A 20,523-nucleotide genomic window follows, 5' to 3' on the forward strand; every position below is an offset into this window, starting at 1 on the left:
AAATTTTGGATCAATGTTGGCCCCATGATGTACAATCCGATGCCAATCCTTCCTCCTCTGTATCGAAGCCATTCCAGAGTGTGGTTGGAGGCAAGGTTTAAAATCTCGTAATGTTTTGATGTATTGGTTTCGTGAAAAATCGATATGATACCAATACATTACTGATACATTAAATATTAAATCTTTAAGAGGATTATAGTTTGAAATTTCAAGATATTTCTCAAATAATTATTAAAACATGGGGGAGTTTTTTCTAATTACCCAATATTTGACAATAGACTGAAGTGAAGGGCATAATCAGTTCAAAAACATAGGATGGGGACTGAAATCCAGAAGAAGAAGAAGAGTAGAAGTGCAAACCTGGATGTTGGTTCTCCAACTTGTTTTGATTATGTCATTTCGTATTCAGAATGTTAAAAAAGCAATATGTTACGACTGATACATTCCAATATGATACAGTATTTTGAACCCTGGTTAGAGGTAAATAATCAAGTGGATAGAGTTGTAAAAACTTGGTAATCAAGCTAAGAGTTACGACGATCATGCTCAACTCTTCCTGTTGCATATTTTGTTACTTCTCTGGAGGCAAAATGTAATTGAAATTTTTTATTATTTTTTAAGATTATAAATTAATTATCTCAAACAGATTAATATATCTTAAGGAACAAGGTGAGTTGTATAATTTCTTTTTCTTTTTTTTAATATTAATTAATGTAGATTTATGTCTAGAATACTCTCTTATTATAATAATTTTAGATGTACCCTACATCTTGATCTCATAGGATATTCGCATTTTTCTACAATGCATTTATTGACATTTTCCACCAATAAGCATTTTTTAAAGCTAAAAAGTACTTCAAAAATTAATCTCACCAATGTGTTTATTTCCTCTTCAGAAATTGTGATAAAAGTAACCAAAGTAACACTGAAAACATACTAGTGTTTGTAAAAGCTGATAGAAAATGAAGGCCCTCCGTGCTGTGCTGTAATGTCTTTGACAAATTAGCGGGAACATCACAATGAATTTGGTAACGGTGAGCCTCATTGTCCATTTATTTTCAAAGTGTTAACCTGGTTGGTACCTTGACACCCATTGCAACCTATGAGCCAATCAGAAGTTAATGCAAGATTTCTAGTAAAGTAATAACAACATATCATTCACTAACCCCAGAAAGAAGGGTAAGAAAAGAAAAAAGAAAAAAATAAAGTACACAAAAGACAAAGAATCCTTTAGCCGTCTTCTATCAAATACAACTCGTTATCTCCCCATAAAGCAGCAAAAACCAAACACATTCAGAACAACCCTTGGAAAGAGATTTGTACCGCTTTTCACACTTTGTGAGAGAACTTCTTAAGCAGAAAACTACCAAAGAAAAAGGGGGGGAGACACGGGTGGGGTTGGTATTGACTCTTCTTATCTCTTTATATGGATAAGGGAAGATGTTGTCAGGAGGTGGCTCCAGGAAGATAGATGCGGTGGATGTTGCTCAATGTGAGCTCCCTACGGCAGGTGGGGCACCTGTTCTGAATGCGAATGGCATCAGTGATGCACGACTTGCAGAACACATGCCCACACACAGTGGATGTTTCCTCCTCCATTGTATCCATGCAGATGGTACATCTCAGCTTCAGTCCCTCCACATCTGCTGTTGAACGATCTCTACTGCTTGAAGCCATTCCACACTTTGCCTGCCATGTCGTCATCATCATCATCATCATCATCATAATATGAAGTTTGGAGAATGAAAATGAAATGGTTGTCAAGTCCATATTTCACATGAAAAGTATAGAATGAGAATATATACAATCAATAGAAATCGTCCATTCAACACAGTCATCATTCATCACCATCTACTCTCTATCCCAGATATTGGGATTGGAGAAAATCCATAACTACCTTAACTGTCCCATAAATATCTTTCAAAAAAACTAGTCCCATAAATAATTTCTTTCCCTTTTAAGTACCGTTGTTAAATATATAATTTTGTTTTTCCTAAAAATGATGTCCACTAGGCATAAAATATTAAAATTGACTTCATCTTCTCTCTCTCTCTCTCCCCCCCCCCCCCCCCCCCAACCCCCTCCCTCCTTTTTTTGATTTTTTTGCGAAGTACCTTTTTCTCTCTCCTTATTTACCTTAAAACAAAATATAAGGATCAATGCTCATGGAAAATAAAACAAATGGATGGAAAGAAGATGATCGTTATGCACTTCTGTCAAACTCACGGCACACAAGTAATGCACAAGGATGCATCATTTCACAGGTCCAAAATCAATGCAATCTACAGACTTGCACATCATTTGGCATGTTTCTTTTACCGTCCAAAAGAATTCTGTACATCAAAGGAAACATCAATTTTGTTTGCCTCTTTCCCTAGACTTGCCCATTTTTTAATTGGGTTTTGTTAACGTGTGATGTGCCCTAAGGGCACACGTTAAAGAACATTCTTGGAAATTGATTTTAATATCAAAACTGCCCTAAAAAAAGTTTCTTACCAAAAATACCCTCAAATGCTTATTTCCAAGGTGTATTTAATGCATTTTAACATGTGCCCACGTTAGCAAAACCATTTTTATTCTAAAGAAGAGTGGATTCTGACAGCTTTGGATGTTAACTAAATGTACAATAGAAAAATGAAAGCTTATCACCATCCTGCATTACTAATGCAAGTATTCCTCAGTAAATTCTCTTGAGAATCTTATTGAAAACTATGTAATATATATTATTCAACAGCAAGATTTGGCTTGGTAAAACTATTAATGAAGATAAAATAAAAATACTAAACAATATGGTATACAGAATACCTGGATATGTTTCCAAGTCTGTGAAGGTTCTCCCCTTACATCAGGGTTGGGCCCAGCAGCCACATTGTGTGCTGCCAAAGAAATAAATACATCAACGAAATGTAAGTGGCAAAGGTAAATAGGAACAAAACATTTGCAATCATCAAAATCATTGAACAGAATATCATTAAACCATAGTGGTACGTGGAGCTTAAATGCTCACAGGCTCCCATTCTCAAAGGTGCCATTAAGATTTTTTTTGAAACATGGTATCCCCGTTGGTAGAGGACCAAGACAAAGGTGCCATTAAGATTACTAAAATGAAGATGAACACCAATTATTCTAAAATTTGAGAGACGTAGATAAAAAGAAAAATAAATGTTAAATAAAGAGAGCAGAACAGGAAGACATTTTGCAATCAAGATGAAAGACTGTTAGAGAACCGCAGCATGCAAGAAAGCTACAATATTTTCATTTTGCAATGGAGTGTCTGCTATTGGTTTTATGGATATCCAGGTCACAGGTTTGCATCTATTTCAATATACACTAAACACATTTAGCATGTGTAACCATTTTTTCGGTGTGCAAACTCCAGACCAAGGCATGGTTGCATGAGCTCCACATTTCTGATATGCCATATGGGCATTTTTTTTTATTAGTATAATATATTGATAAAAGTGGGAAACAAAATACAAGGGAGGCCGAGGAAGCCTCTTACAAAGCAACAAAACAAAGGATATGCCATATGGGCATTAACTGGATGCTCAAGAACTTTCTCCAACATGTCAACTATGAAAACCAGTACATGGTACTTTCCTGCGTAAAATAAGACCCGGGTGTTTTTATCTACATTACATTATGTTGTAAAGGTGGAATGAACTGAAAGTGGCAAATCAGAGATGGAAGTGTTAAGAATTCCAGGTTCAAAAGTCATCAAAAGATAAGAATGAAGTTAGTAGATTATCCTAGATTTGCTACATTACCACTAAACTCACAAATAGGCAAATACTAAGAAATGCACATCATTAAAAATTCGAAAACTGAGTGGAAAGTTGCAACTGTGCAGCAACGATAGGCTAAAACGAATTGACGGCATGGGCTATGATGTTGACCAGCAATGATTTCCAAAATGAATGGCACATATGAGGCTTTTTGCCTCCTGAGGCATGATGAGCTCGAGGCCTTGCGAAGTGTTAAACATCTCATTTAAAAAAAAAATAGAAGCCACAGAAATAGTTTTTAATAAATGCACCAAACTATAGAAATATAGAATGAAATAAACAGAGTTATCACAATGAATTGTTGTGATGTACTTCTCCTAGAGAAGTGTGCATGTGGGAGCAAGAAGGAAGCTTGTGAAAGATCTCTACTTTTTTATTTTTTAGTTTACCATAAAATCACTTATCTCAGGCCAGTACTTTTAGAATACTAGCTAACCATTGTGTGTTGTCCATTAACCAAGAATTCTCCTTTTTACCGTTTGAAGGGAATATCATATCTTCAACTTAATAACTTAACTTCAGTATACTGCCAATGCAATATAGTCTCTTAATTGATAGACCAACAAGAAGTCACATGTTTAGCTAGCATAATAACATTGACGGTGATGGTTGGTAAGGCACTGATCAATTATTTAAAAGCCATTGATTTTAATCTCGAGAATAATGTTGAAGAAAAATCTTTATTGATAATTCAATGACATTATAGGGGTGGTTGGAATCTTGGAGTCCTTCCAATTTGTGAAGGTTGACTCATTGGTACACCTCTTCGAAAGTTTATATAGAAAATTACAATAGCCAAAAATGGAAGAAAATCATACCAAACCTTGACTTTCCTAGTTTAGAAAATACTAATTGATATAACCTAATCTCAACCACAACCATCCATACATCACAACTTGCCATTTGTGATGATATGAACTGAATATGATTCAATGTATTTCATATCAACATTATATCGCATCATATACTTCTATTACTCTCCAACAATTGCATGGACCTTTGAAAAAAGAACACGAATTGGTTAAATGAAGCATCAACCCATGGTCGTGGCGAAGTGAATAATTGATGGATGGCCAAAAATGTTCAATCATGCTTTCATCACGATCGTATCCCGTTCCTTTTTTTCTTTTTTGAGCTAGTCGGAGCTAGTGGCTCACTATAACAGATCTGCCTTGAACTCTCTTAGGAGGATACGAAGTAGGATCATGAGGCTTTGATAAAAAACTCTCATTGCAGAAGTTTTAGATTTTTTATTTTTTATTTTTTTAAAGAGCAAAGATCTTGAGGCATGAGTGTGTGGATTGAGGAGATTTCCAAAAATATGTCTTTTTTTATGGATAAGCTGGACTTGAACCCATGACCACCAACTTCTTTTGCAAAGTGTCAAACCAACTGAGTTGTGGATCCAAGGCCAGATTTCCAAAAATATAAAGGAATGTAGGATTTTTAATGAAAGAAAAGTAAAACTGAAAGAGAAAAAAAAAGATCTAGGTTCGACGACCATTGGTGCCAACACGGCCGGAGTGCAAAGCAGCTTACTATGATCGTACTTTCAATAGAGCTTAGGAACTGATACCATGTTGAAGAAATATTTGTATAGATAATGTCATCACAAGAACCCTTGGTAGTTTATATAGAAAATTACAAGGGCCAATAATAAAAGAAAACCACACTTAAACCTCGACTTTCCTAGTTTGGAAAATACTAATTGATAATACTAACCCTCTAAATATCTTTCCTAATCTCTACCACAACCTTTTATACATCACAACTCATCATTTATGATGAGATAAACCGGATACGATTCAGTGTACTTCATGTATCATATTATATTCCATGAAATTCAAGTTCTTAAGTGTTTAGCACCGTAGCATTTTTGGTTTCTCCGCCACTAAAGAAATTTAGACACTTGAAAACACTTCTAGTTGAAGTTACTCACACCATCTATACCAAATTTATCGTTATAAAGTAAGGAAGAGGTTGCAAATCATTATTTGTCCCTAAAAAAAAAAGTCTGTATCTTCATCATTGAAGGTAGATTCAAGTTGTCACCTTCAAATTGGAGGAATATTTTGGGAAAGAAATAGGAGCATTAATAAAAATAATTTTTATACCTTCGCCCTACATTTGTGCCTGAAGAGTTGAGACTTGATCCTTACCTACATCTCATGCCTGAAGCCTCGAGGTTTAAGCCTTGTTTGTGCGTGGTGTAAACCTCTTACAAAACAACTAAACTTAATACCCCATGTAAGGTGTTTCTTATAGAAAATAATGAAATCATGAGTTAAATCCCACTTAAAACAGAAAAGGCAAGGAAATAATTTTTTTTTTCAAAAAAAATTTGATGAATCATAAAAAGTTTTTAAAAGACCTTAAATTATTAATGCTACATTCTACTCGACATTTGATAGTTCAAAATTATTATTTTTACAAAATATTATTAATTTTGTATTGCCAAGAAATTACCTAATCTAATATTGAATATGTGGAACTCCATCGATGTCTAACATCCATAGAAAATTTACTAGATAGGTAAGTGGGTGGAGAAGGGGTTTTGATTCCTGGTCATTGGTATTTCTGCTCATAGGCTTTAACAACTCACTGAGTTGGCACCTTCAAAGGGCAAGGAAGTATTATTTGATGACATCATTAACTACTAGTTACAAACATTAACGATAACAACTATTAATTATTAACCAGTAAACCAATAATGCATGTTAACAGATGGAAGTAAAACTCTACCAAAGGGAAAGGAAGTACATCTGGATGAACATGTTGATGTAAAACACAGAAATAAGGAGTCAGACAGAAGAACAGGGATACAGGCCACCCCAAAATTGTTGAGATTATACTACAATGAGTAATAAATTATACAACTACTAATTACATAGCGCTGTTAGAAACATAACTAGTCTTAAAAAAATAACGTAAAAAACTATCATATTAAATTGACAAACAGACGACTATAAATTACAAGTGTGCCAAATCACCTTTGAATCCAAGCCGAAGTTCCAAATCTTCTTCAGTAATGGTCGGAGCCCATGAGCTTGACAGAGGAAACAAAACCATTGCCTGTACACAACACATTGACAAAACCAAAAGCACACAAAATATGAAAATCTATTGAGAAACTTACAGAACAGGAAAATTCCACTCCTTGGGGTTTCTTAGCGTACCCCAGAAGAAGACCTCGGATTCGAAGTATACATAAGTACATCATCGTCATCGTCATCATCTTCAATGGTGATTAGATTGGGGAAGCCCCTCCCAAAATTTCTAGCCAGCATGTCTTCTTTAGGAAGAAAAGATGACCCGGATCTTAGCTCAAGGTCTTCAATGATCTCCCTACTTGTTTGTTCCTGAGCTATGCATCCATAGATCAAACTTCAACTAAACAACCCGCGATCAGTGCAGGTTCCACTTCAAAGCCACTGAAAAAAATAAACAAAATAGGATCGGCTTGATTATAGCTTGTTTCCCCTATTTTCGATACATCCAAGAAGTGTTTCGAACAAAATTAAAGATTAGTTTTTGAGGAAATCAAGAACTAATAGAGAAGTGATTGACGAAATAACATAAAAGAAATATCTCAAAAATTATAACATTAACGATCTGAAAACCTAGATTTAGAAAACAACATAAATTTCATAAAAGTGCGATCTTTGAGTAACAGAACAGGAGATTTTAGAAGAAAAAAATGAAAAAATCAGAAACAATGTAACGACTTGGAACCCTAAATTCGGATAAAAGAAAGAAAGAAAGCTTCAATAAGAGGTTAAAGCCACCGATTACAAAACAATGAAACAGTGAGAGAAATAAAACCCTAATTCAAACTACAAATTCATTAAAAAGAATTTCCAAGGCATTAGATCGCAGAAATCAAGATCAAAACAAGACAAAAATCTCATATTAGAACACATATAACAAGATTAAAGCCTAAAAAAAATATCTTCGCGGTGAAGCTAACCTTACCAGGCTTGAAATCGATGAATCTTTCCAAGAAAAAAGAAGAACACGGACCGATCTTTCCCAGAACTTCTGAAAAAAAACAAAAAACAAAAAAAACGAAACCGATCGAACGAGAGAGGGCGAGAGGGGAGAATAAGCATCTAGCACAACAGTTTCACGGTAAATAAATAAAATAGCGGTAAAAAAGAGCGAAAATATTAAAATTAAATTAGGGAAAAATAAAATAAAAATAAAAATAAATAAAGAGTTGGTTTGAGGGCACGGCGAGCGGGAATAGTGTGTAATTTGAGAGAACTGCTATTGCCACTCCAACCTTTACTTATTACACCCTAATTTTTTAAATTTATTATCACACCTTTAAATAGAGATTAAATACACACTCTTTGAATATTACAAAAATTTGGATCAAATTATACTTTCAACATTATAAGTAACACTTGTTAAAATAATTTCAGTACTTATTTACAGTTAATGTTTATATAAAATTCAAAAAAAGAAAATCTAACTAAAAGAATTAGAATGTTTCTATTGGCACTCTAATTTTTATTTATTCTCAATTATTCATTTATTTTTTTTTATTTTTAAGGGATTTTTTACAAAACATGTACAACTTATGTCCAGATTTCGATTTCGATCCATTATTCATTTTAATTCTTAAAACATGCATTTTGATTTAATTCATCATTTTTATAATTAATGAATTTATTGGTATATTTACGCATTTGTAAATATTAAAAGTGAAGAATTCACAAATTCGTAGGTTATAAAACTGACAATACATGTTTTGGTAATTAAAATAAACAGTCTACATAAGTTGAAATTTCGTCATATTCACCTTATTTTTTTATTTGGATGTAATAAGTAAAAGTTAGGGGTGCCAATAGCAGCTCTCTTATTTAATGTATATAATAATACTTTTTGGACTTTTCCAATGTCAAACAACGTTTGATGCTCTTCAACAAACGTACCACAAAGATGGCACGTATAACATACAAGTTTCTCTACGGATTAAGACTTGGAATCTCTAGAAATATTCTCTCATCTCAGCAGTTTGTTTGATGGGGAGCCTAAACTTTGGTTTGATGGTCTCGGAGAAGATGATGACAACGCCTTGTCCTATTGACGGTTATCTGTCTTCTTGTGTTCTCGGTGATGGACACGTGTAGGAGAACGAGATGAGGTGAGCAGAGCGAACCAGGGCCTGCCACGCGAAACGTGTTGGCAGGTAATGATTTGATGTATCCGCGTATTCGGTGTGTTTGATGTATAGCTTTATGGATGCAAATATCCACGACCTCTGTCATTTTTTAGGACATATTTCGAAGAAAAACACTTTTCTTACTAATTTAGTAAGATTTCAAATCTTATTAGGGGTGGTTGAGCTCAAATGGATTATCAAATTGACAATCTAACGCCACAGCCCTCTAGATTTCATGAAAAAACCTCATATCCAACAAAAAAAAAGTGGGTATGGGTGTGGGTGTCGGTGTGGGTGTGGGAGAGGAATCTCTTAAGAGTTTTTTCATTTTGGGCCTTTCATCAATCGGGCCTTAACGTAGGCCGGCCCAGTTTTCCACAGGGTTATGGCCTATGTCCAATATCATTTTGTTCTTTCCCCACGTGATTGATCTTACCAAGCCCTTCACGTTCGTTTTGACTGATCGAGTTGACTTGGACTCAGCCAATGATTAAAACCATGTTTCCAATGACTATGCACAAACATGACAACAATTTTGCCACCTAAGTGGTCTTGCGCTGAGTTGTGAATACTTGGTTTGGGCTTGGGCTTAGACTCAGAGACCAAAGTCTGGGTTTAGCTAGGGCTTAGGATAAATTATCAGACTGCCTCTCAACCCAACTGACTTGCTTGTGCTGGGACGAAAGGTTGGGTTGGGCTTAGACTAAATGATCCGAAAATCGGACTGCCTCTCAACCCAACCTGACTTGTATGTGTATCCTTTTGCAAAATATATTTAGGCCTAGTTTTTGTATTAAATTTTAAATAAGCCCAATTTTGAGGCCCAACTAAAAATAGTTAGGTCTGATTTTCATTTCAATTTTTTAGCCTAGGCCAAGCCTTTAAAATCCTCAGCCCATCTAATCCAGCTAGACTGGGTTCACAGTAATTTGTGGGACTGTGCCAACCAAGTTCAATTCTACCTTTTTTTATTTATTTATATGTAATTCAAACTAATATGGAGCCACTAATGGGCAGGGCCCAACCGGGCCATGTGATAGGATTACATTGCTTGTCCAAGCCCAGGCCTTTTGTTAAAAGGGGTAGCCTGGATCGGGCCGAAACTGATCCATTCTTATTTTGACTGGCTTCCTTTATATAATATAGGGTGGGGATCATGAAAAAATTCATGATCCCGACGTAATCCAACAATCAAGATTTAAATGTATCTCGCAAATATATATATATATATATATAGGGAAACTTATCCTAAAGATTAATTCCCTAACGTTGGATCATTTGTTTTTATTGAGTCATTTTTCAGGAGTTCTCATAACTTGATCCTTCAATAAAACTCTACAAGGGGCTTTACTTTTCACAAGAACAAAAGTGATTAAAAGATATAGAACCATTGAAGATTGGTAGAGATAAAGAAGGCGTGTTGTGCATGCTCACTTTGGGTTGAAGCAACATTTAAATTCAACATTAGTGCTTCTCATGATGTCTCACTAGACCCCAACAGCCCATTTAATCTTTGGAAGAACATCTTAGAAGACCTAATTAATTTTCAAATACGGTCCGCAACTATTTAAAATATCTCAAAAAGAGCCACCATTGCATTTTTAAGATCATAAAGTCATCCTTGTCTTTACCTTTTCTTAGGCCTTGTTTGGGAATGTGGAAACGATTTTGCACAATTGGTCATGAGTTCGATACCTCACTTACCTGGTGCATGTGATTTGTCGGGGTTGCATGTGCCCCGGGACTAGTCCTTGGGCAAGACCATGGTCTACGAACTGGGCAAAGTCCAGATATAAGCCTAATCCACTATCTATAGGGATGCACGGTTATAATTTTTTTTTTAAAAGGTATTCTCCGGGGAAATGGCTTCTTTTTCTTCTTCTTTAAATATTTTGGAAATTACATTAAAAAAATTGATTTTTCGATCACTGATTTCATATTATAGAAGTACTTTAAGGACTACATTAGTCACTAATTTTAAATAAATAAATAAGAGCATTCACATCCGAAAATGTTTTATCAGATTCTCACAAATGCTAAAAGTCGAAAGTGGATCTGAATCACTTATAATTTATATTTATCATATTTACATAATATTTTCCCTCAAAATCAAATCTTTTTTAGGTTACCTAACAGAGCAAATCTTTCAAGGATGATGTCAAGGTTTGAGCCTTGTGGTCCTAGTTAGGCTCCTCCACTCTCCTAACTAAATAAAAAAAATGGGAGATTTTAGATAAAAGTGGGATCAAAATTAGGTTATATGGATGACTCAGTCAAACAAATATAAGTTAAATGAGTAATTTGGACTAAAAGGTCAAAGCTTAAGCATGTGTACACATTTATTTGATCCTAGACCCCACATTAAGAGGCTAATGCTTTTGAATGAAGAGCCACCCCCCATGTGGGGTCATGTTGCCTTGATTTTTAAAACATGAAATTTTAATATAAATCTTAATTACATAATAAATTCCAATGACATCTAACCTGCCCAAAACAATTAGATATATTCCCACGAATACGTAAGGTGGAGCCATACTGTATAATTCTTCATCTTCATTGCTGTCATCATCTAAATCTTATCACAATATTGGGTTGGCAACAAAATCTTAGATAAATTCTAGTATCCAACATCAAATGGATGATTTTCAAGGAAAATTTAACTCTAAAAAACACTTTTTAATAGGTAGGAAATTGAACCCCGCCAAATCATTACGTGAAAATTGAAAATTTCTACAAGAAAATTTGATGGCTTAGGGCTGTCGTAATTTATAATGTTCCCTAGATTCAATGGCTTAGAGTTGTCTAATTTCTCTCATCCTCCGTTAATTTAAAGGTTTCGATCCATCAGAAAAAAAAATTTGATGCCATGGTTTGTCAAATTTTACGAAATTCGAAAGGTTTAGGGCCGTCAAATACGACCTTTTATCACGTTGTGGATCATCCTAATCAAATTGAGGTTGTAGGGCCTATATTGACACCTAATTAGCCCAAGCACTTCTTCTAGCTAGAGAGGTTCTAATCACTAAAATTATGAGCAATTGAGTTTGCTTAGATTCAAATAGCTTGAATTATCTTGTCCGATGATTAATGCCTCTGAGTGTTGTTACCATGATTTAGGTTCAAAATCCGTGAGATCTACAAATTATTGTCCACAAACCTTCTTTACGAGAAAAGGAAAAAAAAAAAAAAAAGTTTCCAGAGTGGGTTATCTCATTCATTAAGAACAATAACCTCGTCATCTAAATCTTATCGCAATAATGAGTGAGATGGGAAAATGATTTTTCATCATTTATACATCAAGAACTCGAAAACGTAATATTTTAAATCACATTTTTGGTTTACTATGAAAAAGGTCCATATCCTACGGCTATAATTCATCAATCAGACTGAATTTTGGTGCAAAGGTCCAAAGGAGATGGACCAAAGAATATGGAGTACTAGACCAACACGAGAGATGGGTATTTGAGACCAACACCTTAGGTTTATTTTAATGTAACAAAGAGAGCTGTCAAACTGGCCAGAGAAGCACTATTTTATAGGAGAGGAATCTTTTTATTTTACCAAAAGAATCTTGATTAGAAAACAGAGATGTGGCATTCAATGACGAACATTCAGCTCAATTCCTGGCTCTTGGTCTCTAATGTCTAAAGGACATGCTCTCGTGAGGCTTTGATATTGTAACCTATGGCTCCACAACCCCAAACAAACGATTCCCTTACAAGTTCTACATACATACATATATACATACATACATACATTATGTATGGCTTATTCATGTATAATATATGCATGGCCATCACTAGAAACATAGGTTGTTACATTTGAATCATGGTGTATTCATGATTTTAAAACCCACTATTTAATCTCATCTTACCCAACTGATATTAAGTTGACTCGTCTAAGTCATCTGATTTTGTACAAATCAAATTATTTGTTAGACAAGGGAAGAACTATGAATATAAGAAAGTCATGAGGCTTAACTGGGGTGTGACACATCTGAGACTAGAGAAAAATACACACTCAATACTCCCCCTCACCTATAAGAGCAAGGGTGGATTTAGAGTGGGGGCACTTGCCCCCATAAGAATTTTCAAACCTTCTTTGGAGTAATGAACTATTACAATAGATAATAATGGTGAATAAGGAACTATTGCTCTCGCAATTTGTTTTACACTCTTAGCTGCCCCCACAAAATAGTTTTCATTATTATGTTGCCCCCACAAAAAAAATTACAATTTTCGTTGCCCTCACAAAAAAACTTCTACCCTTACATTGCCCCCACATGAGTTAAATCCTGGCTCTGCCCCCATATAAGAGTGGAAAGAATTAAACTCGTGACCTATACGAACTTAATACTCTTATACCATATTAACCAACTAACTACTACAAAAAATCAATTTGTTGGAAAAGGGGATAACTATGAATATAAGAGGGTCAAAGGACTTAGTTGGTATATGACACACCCAAGAGTGGAGGACAATATACACTCAACAAATACATATTTAATGATTTATATTTAAACAATCGTCATTACTATTTTCTTATTATAAGATCCACAAGTGGATGTTTTATCACAAAACGTTATTTATATAAAGATAATAAATACTTAAATCGTTAGAAAAATTAAGTAAATTATACATCAATAAATATAAAACCGACTAACTCGATAAACTTTTCAAAAATTCGGTTAGTATTTTTAATATATCAAACCAAACATCTCGAAGGAGTCAATGTGGTCCAATTGCCTCGTACCAGAATTACTTGCCCAAATCATCTCAGAACAAGTTTGTACGTATGCATGTATGTTTGCATGCATGTTAGTGCTAGACATCTGTACATGACTCCTAGAGGTAGATGGGGTGTGGGGAGGGGAAAAACTTTGAAGCGGACACTTCGCTTCAAAATTTTGAAGGAACCCTTTTCGCACAATGGCATGTGGCATCTTTAAAGGAGGTATCCCAAATATTAATAAAAAGTAAGGATGTAAATTAAATACGAAAAGTCACGTGCGAAGAGGGTTCCTTCAAAATTTTCTATTTTACTATGTGGTAGAAAGTCATGATGATGGAAATGTATGGGCTGTAATCATGGGCCCCATGACATGAACTTTTGAATGGCTATGGAGAATGGAAAGTGAGAAGCCTTTCTCTTAGCTGTTTTTTCCTCTCTTTTTTATGTTTTTTCTTCTTTTTTAGTCTGATTGGATAAAAAGAGAAGAGGACAGCTCTTTTGTAGTTTAATGTTAGTCATGTGAAGCTTCCAAACAAGAAATCCATGGGTCTTCGTGATAAGAAGCCCACTTGCATTTTAAAACAACAAATGAATTACTTTCCCAAGGCCCCATCACTTAGGGCACTCTCTCTTAGATGAAACAAAAATCCTGAAAATGATTTTTTCGATAATCTCACTTGAATTTATCTTAGATTATTATATATTTTAAAAATCCAACTTCAGAAAATTAATGAATAATTATTGAAATCATGAAATGATCTACTAGTTTAGTATGACACCAAATTGTATAATATTCCCTGTAAATTGCACTCTTTGTGAATCAATAAAAATTCCTAGAAGACACAATTGAGATCCATACCTCCAAATTAGTCACGTCGGTGAATGGCTTTCTAAGGCTCGAGATTGAATTTTTGACACATCGAATAAGACAGGGGAGCCGATAACCAAACAAATGAATCCATCAAATAGATTGACCTAATAAACAATTAGTGTGGTTATGTATCCACGTCTAAAGAAATGGACAAGTCCACCAAAAAATTATAAAATCTTCAAAATTAGAATGTGATTAATTTGATTTTTAAACCAATTAATTGAAAATTTGTTATAATTTGACGTACCTCTTTGACCAGGGGCAGAACTAGGATTTTCTTATAGTGGGGGCAATCTATGATTAATTGTTTAGTGAAGATGAATGGTTTTAAGGAGAAATTAAGAGGTTTTTAGTTAGAAGTTAAAGAAAATGATATTTAGGTCATTTCTAATTAATATTTGAGAAGTCCCGGTCAAGAGGCAATGTCATCAACAAAAATTGAAGAGGTGAGGGAGTGGGTACAAATGAGACATATAATTAGTTGAAAATAAGGGTGTCTCAAAATTTTGTGGGGGCAAAAATTGGGGGGAGGTGAGGGTGTAAGGGCAAATGGGAAGAGAGGTGAGAGAATGAGGGCAAATGGGGCATGTAATTAATTGAAAATATAGGGGTGTCTCAAAGTTCTGTGGGGGCAAAAAAGGGAGGGAGTTCAGGGTGTGGGGGCAAATGGGGAGAGAGGTGAGGGAATGGGGGACAAATGGGCATGTAATTAGTTGAAAATTTAGGGGTGTCTCAAAGTTCTGTGAGGGCAATTGCCCCCACTAGCTCCTTACTAGTTTTGCCCTTGTTTCTGACATAATCCTCATCACAAAACTGTAAATCATTTTTCTCGAGATACAAAAGAAAAAGATTTATGATTATGTGTATCTTGAGACAAATGATCTACGGTTATATGATGGAGGCGTATGTCGGAAGGGGGTGTCAGAAGATCATTATTCTTAACTAAAATCCATTAAATTAAGAGCATAATTGAAAAATCGTATCTATTTACGTTTATAAATACTAAAGTTAGCTATTGTGAAGGGTCTTAGAATATTTTTTCCATAAAAAACTCAAACCATAATCTTCAAAAAAGGTCATTTGATTGGTGTAACTAAACATCGATAAAATTGAAGGCTTATGTTATATTTATTAAAAAGGAAATGACATGATAATCCCTTTAATAGTAAAATTGTGATAATCTGACTATCCCATGTGGTTCACTCAATCGACTCTCCTGACGTGTCAAGTTTGGGAACTGTAAATCTATACACAATTGCACTTTCCCATTTTAAAAAAGATGTATCCGAAGTATATAGATCTACGGTTCAAAAACTAGTCATGTATTGAGTGTGCCACGTGGGGTAGTCAGATTGTCACTCCTCTTAATAGTACATGGTTTCCCTTATTCGAATCTGTGATACGGATGACATCATAAAATGGTATATGACATCATCATTGCATCACTCAGTTTCACTGTATTAACTTACAGCTGGATCTATAATATCATTGTCCTTAGTTTAATAAAGGATAAGAAATCATTGAATTTGCAAGACAAGGCCTTCTAGATGTCTAAACCAAATTTCTTCCATGCAGGGTCTTTTTCTTTCTACATAGAAGGCGACATGTAGGGCTGACATGGACTTTCGGGTGGCCACGTGAACACTTTCCTTTTCTTCAAGGTAACTATACCATATAATAATTGTACTTTTGATATTGTAGTTTGATAAAGTGGGCTTGATCAAAATTTGGTGATTAGATTATTTTTTATAAAAATAAATAAAATCAGATTTATAAAATGATTTCTAGATTTTGTTTGACTACATGTAAAATGTCCTACGACCACTTCATGGGCCACACAAGTAGTGTGTCATATGACATTTGGATTTAATAAAAAAATTGTATTTTTTTTTCAATGAAAATAATATTTCTTTTAAATTAAAGGAATTTTTTTTATAAGATAGTAATAAAATCTCATATACTTTATGCAGTAGATGTTGGACGATCGAGAAATGTCATATTAATGTAGGTATCTGCTAGCTTAGTTGATTCAAGTGACGATAATATTGAATTGGGTTCAAATCTAATGAGTTGTTACGGGTCTCATTAAAAATAGAATAATGATTTTCTAACCCCCCCCCCCCCCCCCTTATATTCTCTTGACGTGGCATGTGACAGAATTGTATATTTTCTTTCTCGAGTACACAATTGCATGTATTTATGAGGATGTGAAATTGTACATCCCAAGAAATAAAATTTTACTATTTTATCACATGCCACGTTAGGAGAGTATGTCAGAAGATTGGGGGGCGGGGTAAGAAAATAATGACTCTTACAAAATAAACTTACCAATCTACTAAAAAGAAATATTATATTAATAAATTGAATATAGTAAATAAAGACATTGGACATTGAAATGTATGGATAACAAACTAGAAAAAAAAAATTACAAATGAATACATTTGAAAAAAATGTACTAACTCCAATAAATAAAAATTTAAAAGTAAATTGATTGAAATGATTTTGGCATGTTTAACAAAACTTGTCATTCCAAATAAAATAAAATTACAAAGAACGAGAGAAGATCAAAAGATTATGGATGGAAAATAATAAAAGAATGTATTAATACTTTTTGGATAGCAAAAAAGCAGTGAAACAAGGGAATATGTCCCATTTAACTGAACTCAAATCTTTAAGAAAAGACTTTGAGAATGATGAGGATCATCAACCTTTAATAAGTTTGGGAAAATTTTATTAACACACCAAAGAATTCTTAAGGAATTCTTAAGGACCCTCTAATTTTTAGGGGCACCTCTAAAAATCCCAAATTTGTTGTGGGCACTTATGTCAAGGGCACTCTTCTCAATCCAACAATTTTGACGAATCATGCAAGGAGGGGGAGGAAAGGAGAGAAAAAAAAAGAAAAGAAACACGCATACACACCACACACACACAAAGGAGGAAGTGCCTACGTTTGAATCATTGGAGAAGACAAATAAAAGAAGATGGAGTATAAAAAAAATAAAAAATCATTTTAGCCCGTCCTTAGAGGTTTTTGGCGTGTCAATAAATTTTTTCATAGGTTTATCCTAAGAATTTGGAGTCCAAGGGTGAATTTAGAGTCGGAGTTGTGGGGGCACTTGCCCCCCCCACAAGAAATTTCAAATTCTATGGATTAGTGAGCTATTGCGACATATTTTAGCGGATAAAGAATTCTACTATACAAAAAAAAAAATCTACTCTTAGTTGTCCCCACAACTATTTTTTTTCACTCTTAATTGTCCCCACAAAAAAATTTCTACTCATGGTTGCCCTTACATGGGCAAAATCCTTGCTCCGTCCCTGTTGGTGTCTCATGACAATAAAACTCTTTAAGAACTTAACTATAGTGGCAATGTACTGCAATATAATTGGGTTGACATGTCATTGGAGTGACATGTGGAATCAATCGATGGGTGAAATATGATGAATGCAGGCTTTGATTCTGGACCGCTCGACCAACATATTTGCCTCCCCAAAAATGTGAACTGCTGAAGCTTTGAAGTTGTGTGGATGTGGTCGTGAAAAGAACAGACTTTCCGTAAGAATATGAGTTTATTGGGTTTTAGAAACACCCCTCTATATGTTGGTCAATGATAGAGATGCTCCCTTGAATTTTCAAATTGATGGTATGCCCCTTAATAGCAACTCCAAGAAAAAACCCTATAATGATATTCCATAATGAAGAAGAAGAGCATCATCAACCACCATTTTACATATTCAAAGGGTTTGCACTCCAACCCTGTCTTTCAAAACGTTTTTTCATAAATATTTTTATTATTTGTTTAGTTCAACTCAAAATGGAATTGATGTAGATGACTCCATTGGAGATCCTAGATTCTAAAATGGCAGTAGGGGATGGAATTTTTTGAAGCCAAAAAAATGAAACAAAACTTGAAATTCGAAAATGGAAGAGATTTTGAAAAACTGCATTGGAGATCCTTCTAGAGGATTTTGCACTCCAAAATGGGTGTTGAGGGAAATGGAGGAGGTTTCAGAAGATGCTTTGGAGTTGCTCTTAACCTAGGTTTATTACACGGGATTGATGTAAATGACCTAAATACCCTTGTCTTCAACAACACTTGATTTATCTAAGAAAGACATTCATCTTCAAGATCTTTAGAGAAAATTATTTTTAACTCGTGCAACCTTATCTTCAATCCCTCATAGTCAATTTAGTGTATAAAACACTTGATTTTTCTACCTAAAACCCACATATTAATCTTGAGGTTTGAAAATTGTAGGAAAGAGAATTTCAAGGTTAAAGAAATTAAAAATCATTCAACTTTTAGAGTAAACTATTTTTTATTATATTTAGAAACACTTGATTTTTTCTACGTAAAATTTCATCATCTTCTACTTCTCCAAAAATTCCATCTTTTTCTTGAGGTTTGGAGGTTGAAAGAAAACAGAGTCTTAAAGTTGAAGAAGAGATTCACTTATAATTGATGATGAGTGATTTTGTGTGGAAAATCAGGTAGGGCATTTAAGTCATTTATACTAATCTCAAAGAGAAGGCCTAAGTCAAGGTAGGTATCTCTAATATTAACAAAATGTGGAGGGGCATGTCTAAATAACCCTAGTATATTTCAATATCTTCACGTGACGTAACCACCAGCATGTGACAAACCATGTACAACCCCCGTTTCTGACGCCGGCTTTTGTCTTCTAGCGCCTCTTCCATCTGTCGTCCGTATCTTATAATGTCTCTTATTTGAGCAAAACCTACTTTACAGATGTCTTTATCATATCTTTGATAAAGACGTTTCGGTAGCTGTTCTAAAAATCTCTGGAAAATATCTTTTCTATCTGTTTGTGTCCATAATTTCCCGCTCTTTCAATTACTGGTGTATATGTAATGCAAATAAAATATCAGCATTTTTAAATCATTTGAGCAATTTAGAAGATATGATTTTTAATTGTTTTGCTCGTTTTTCCAATTGTGATGTTGAAACGTTAGTTAGATTTTTTATAAATCACATTTTGATCATCAAACAAATAAAAATCTTAGCATAGCAATAAAGTTCGGATGACAATTCCGTATCTTTATCTTTGTAACATTATATCTTATTCGAGGCAAATATATATATATATATATATATATAATATATATATATATATATATATATATATATATATATATATGGGTCCCGTTCAGCACCACACATTTTGGCCAACATTTTAGCCAACCATTTTTTTCTTATACGGGTTAGAAGTTTTGGAATGGGCCGATTTTTAGTGAGGATGATCTCCTAGAGATCATCCTCACTAAAAATCGGCCCATTCCAAAACTTCTAACCCCATGTTTACAAGTTGAAAAATCGTGGATCGTCCATTTTTTGTAAATCATCTTTTATGGGGTTAGAAGTTTTGGAATGAGCTGATTTTTGGTGATGAAGATCTCCTCGCCGTAGAGATCATCCTCACCAAAAATCAGCTCATTCTAAAACTTCTAACCCATGTTTTGAAAAATGTTTTGCCAAAATGTTTGGTGCTGAACATTTCCCTATATATATATATATGAGATGCTTCTCAAAGATATTACAAGATGGATATATTGATTCGTGTAATTATTTCTCGAAAATAAATTAAATACACGAAATGTCGAGATTAATCTCACGATCGCACGCACCACCTTTCCAGAAAATTCTATGTGCTACTGATTGAATCGAAGCTCAATCAGACCATAGAGGAGTGATCCCAAAGAATTCACTATTTTGTGGGGTTTCGAACACTTGACCTATCCTTCTTGAGGTGCTTATCAAAGGTCGACTTGTCACTAGACCAATCCCTTAGAGTTAAGACACAAGTAACTTGACATTTTATAAGTATCGCGGAAACATTCATTTTGATCACCACCTCACATTATTTATCACATTCAACTTATAATCTATGAATTTTAGGAACTAAGATAATCTCAAAATACACATTTCCTTGGCAAGCTAAATATC

At 34.3% G+C, this 20,523-nt stretch overlaps 1 protein-coding gene across 2 annotated transcripts; it reads right to left on the reverse strand.

Moving 5' to 3' along the window:
• Positions 1 to 1,103: 1,103 nt before the first annotated feature.
• On the reverse strand, positions 1,104 to 7,917 carry LOC147400750 (uncharacterized). Of its 2 annotated transcripts, none has more exons than XM_086441752.1 (5): positions 7,758 to 7,917; positions 6,962 to 7,216; positions 6,776 to 6,857; positions 2,806 to 2,876; positions 1,104 to 1,689 (listed from the first exon to the last, which is right to left on the reverse strand). In XM_086441752.1, the coding sequence occupies exons 2-5, from the start codon at positions 7,070 to 7,072 to the stop codon at positions 1,447 to 1,449; spliced, it is 507 nt and encodes a 168-aa protein (XP_086297878.1). In that variant the 5' UTR covers positions 7,073 to 7,216; positions 7,758 to 7,917; the 3' UTR covers positions 1,104 to 1,446. The 2 variants fall into 2 exon arrangements, with proteins under 2 accessions (XP_086297878.1, XP_086297880.1); XM_086441754.1 differs by having other exon boundaries at positions 7,753 to 7,910.
• Between the last annotated feature and the right edge of the window lie 12,606 nt (positions 7,918 to 20,523).

The sequence above is a fragment of the Akebia trifoliata genome, chromosome 5 (genome assembly GCF_017979445.1).
Source record: "Akebia trifoliata isolate Shusen 1 chromosome 5, ASM1797944v1, whole genome shotgun sequence".
In the NCBI taxonomy this organism is placed as follows: domain Eukaryota; kingdom Viridiplantae; phylum Streptophyta; class Magnoliopsida; order Ranunculales; family Lardizabalaceae; genus Akebia; species Akebia trifoliata.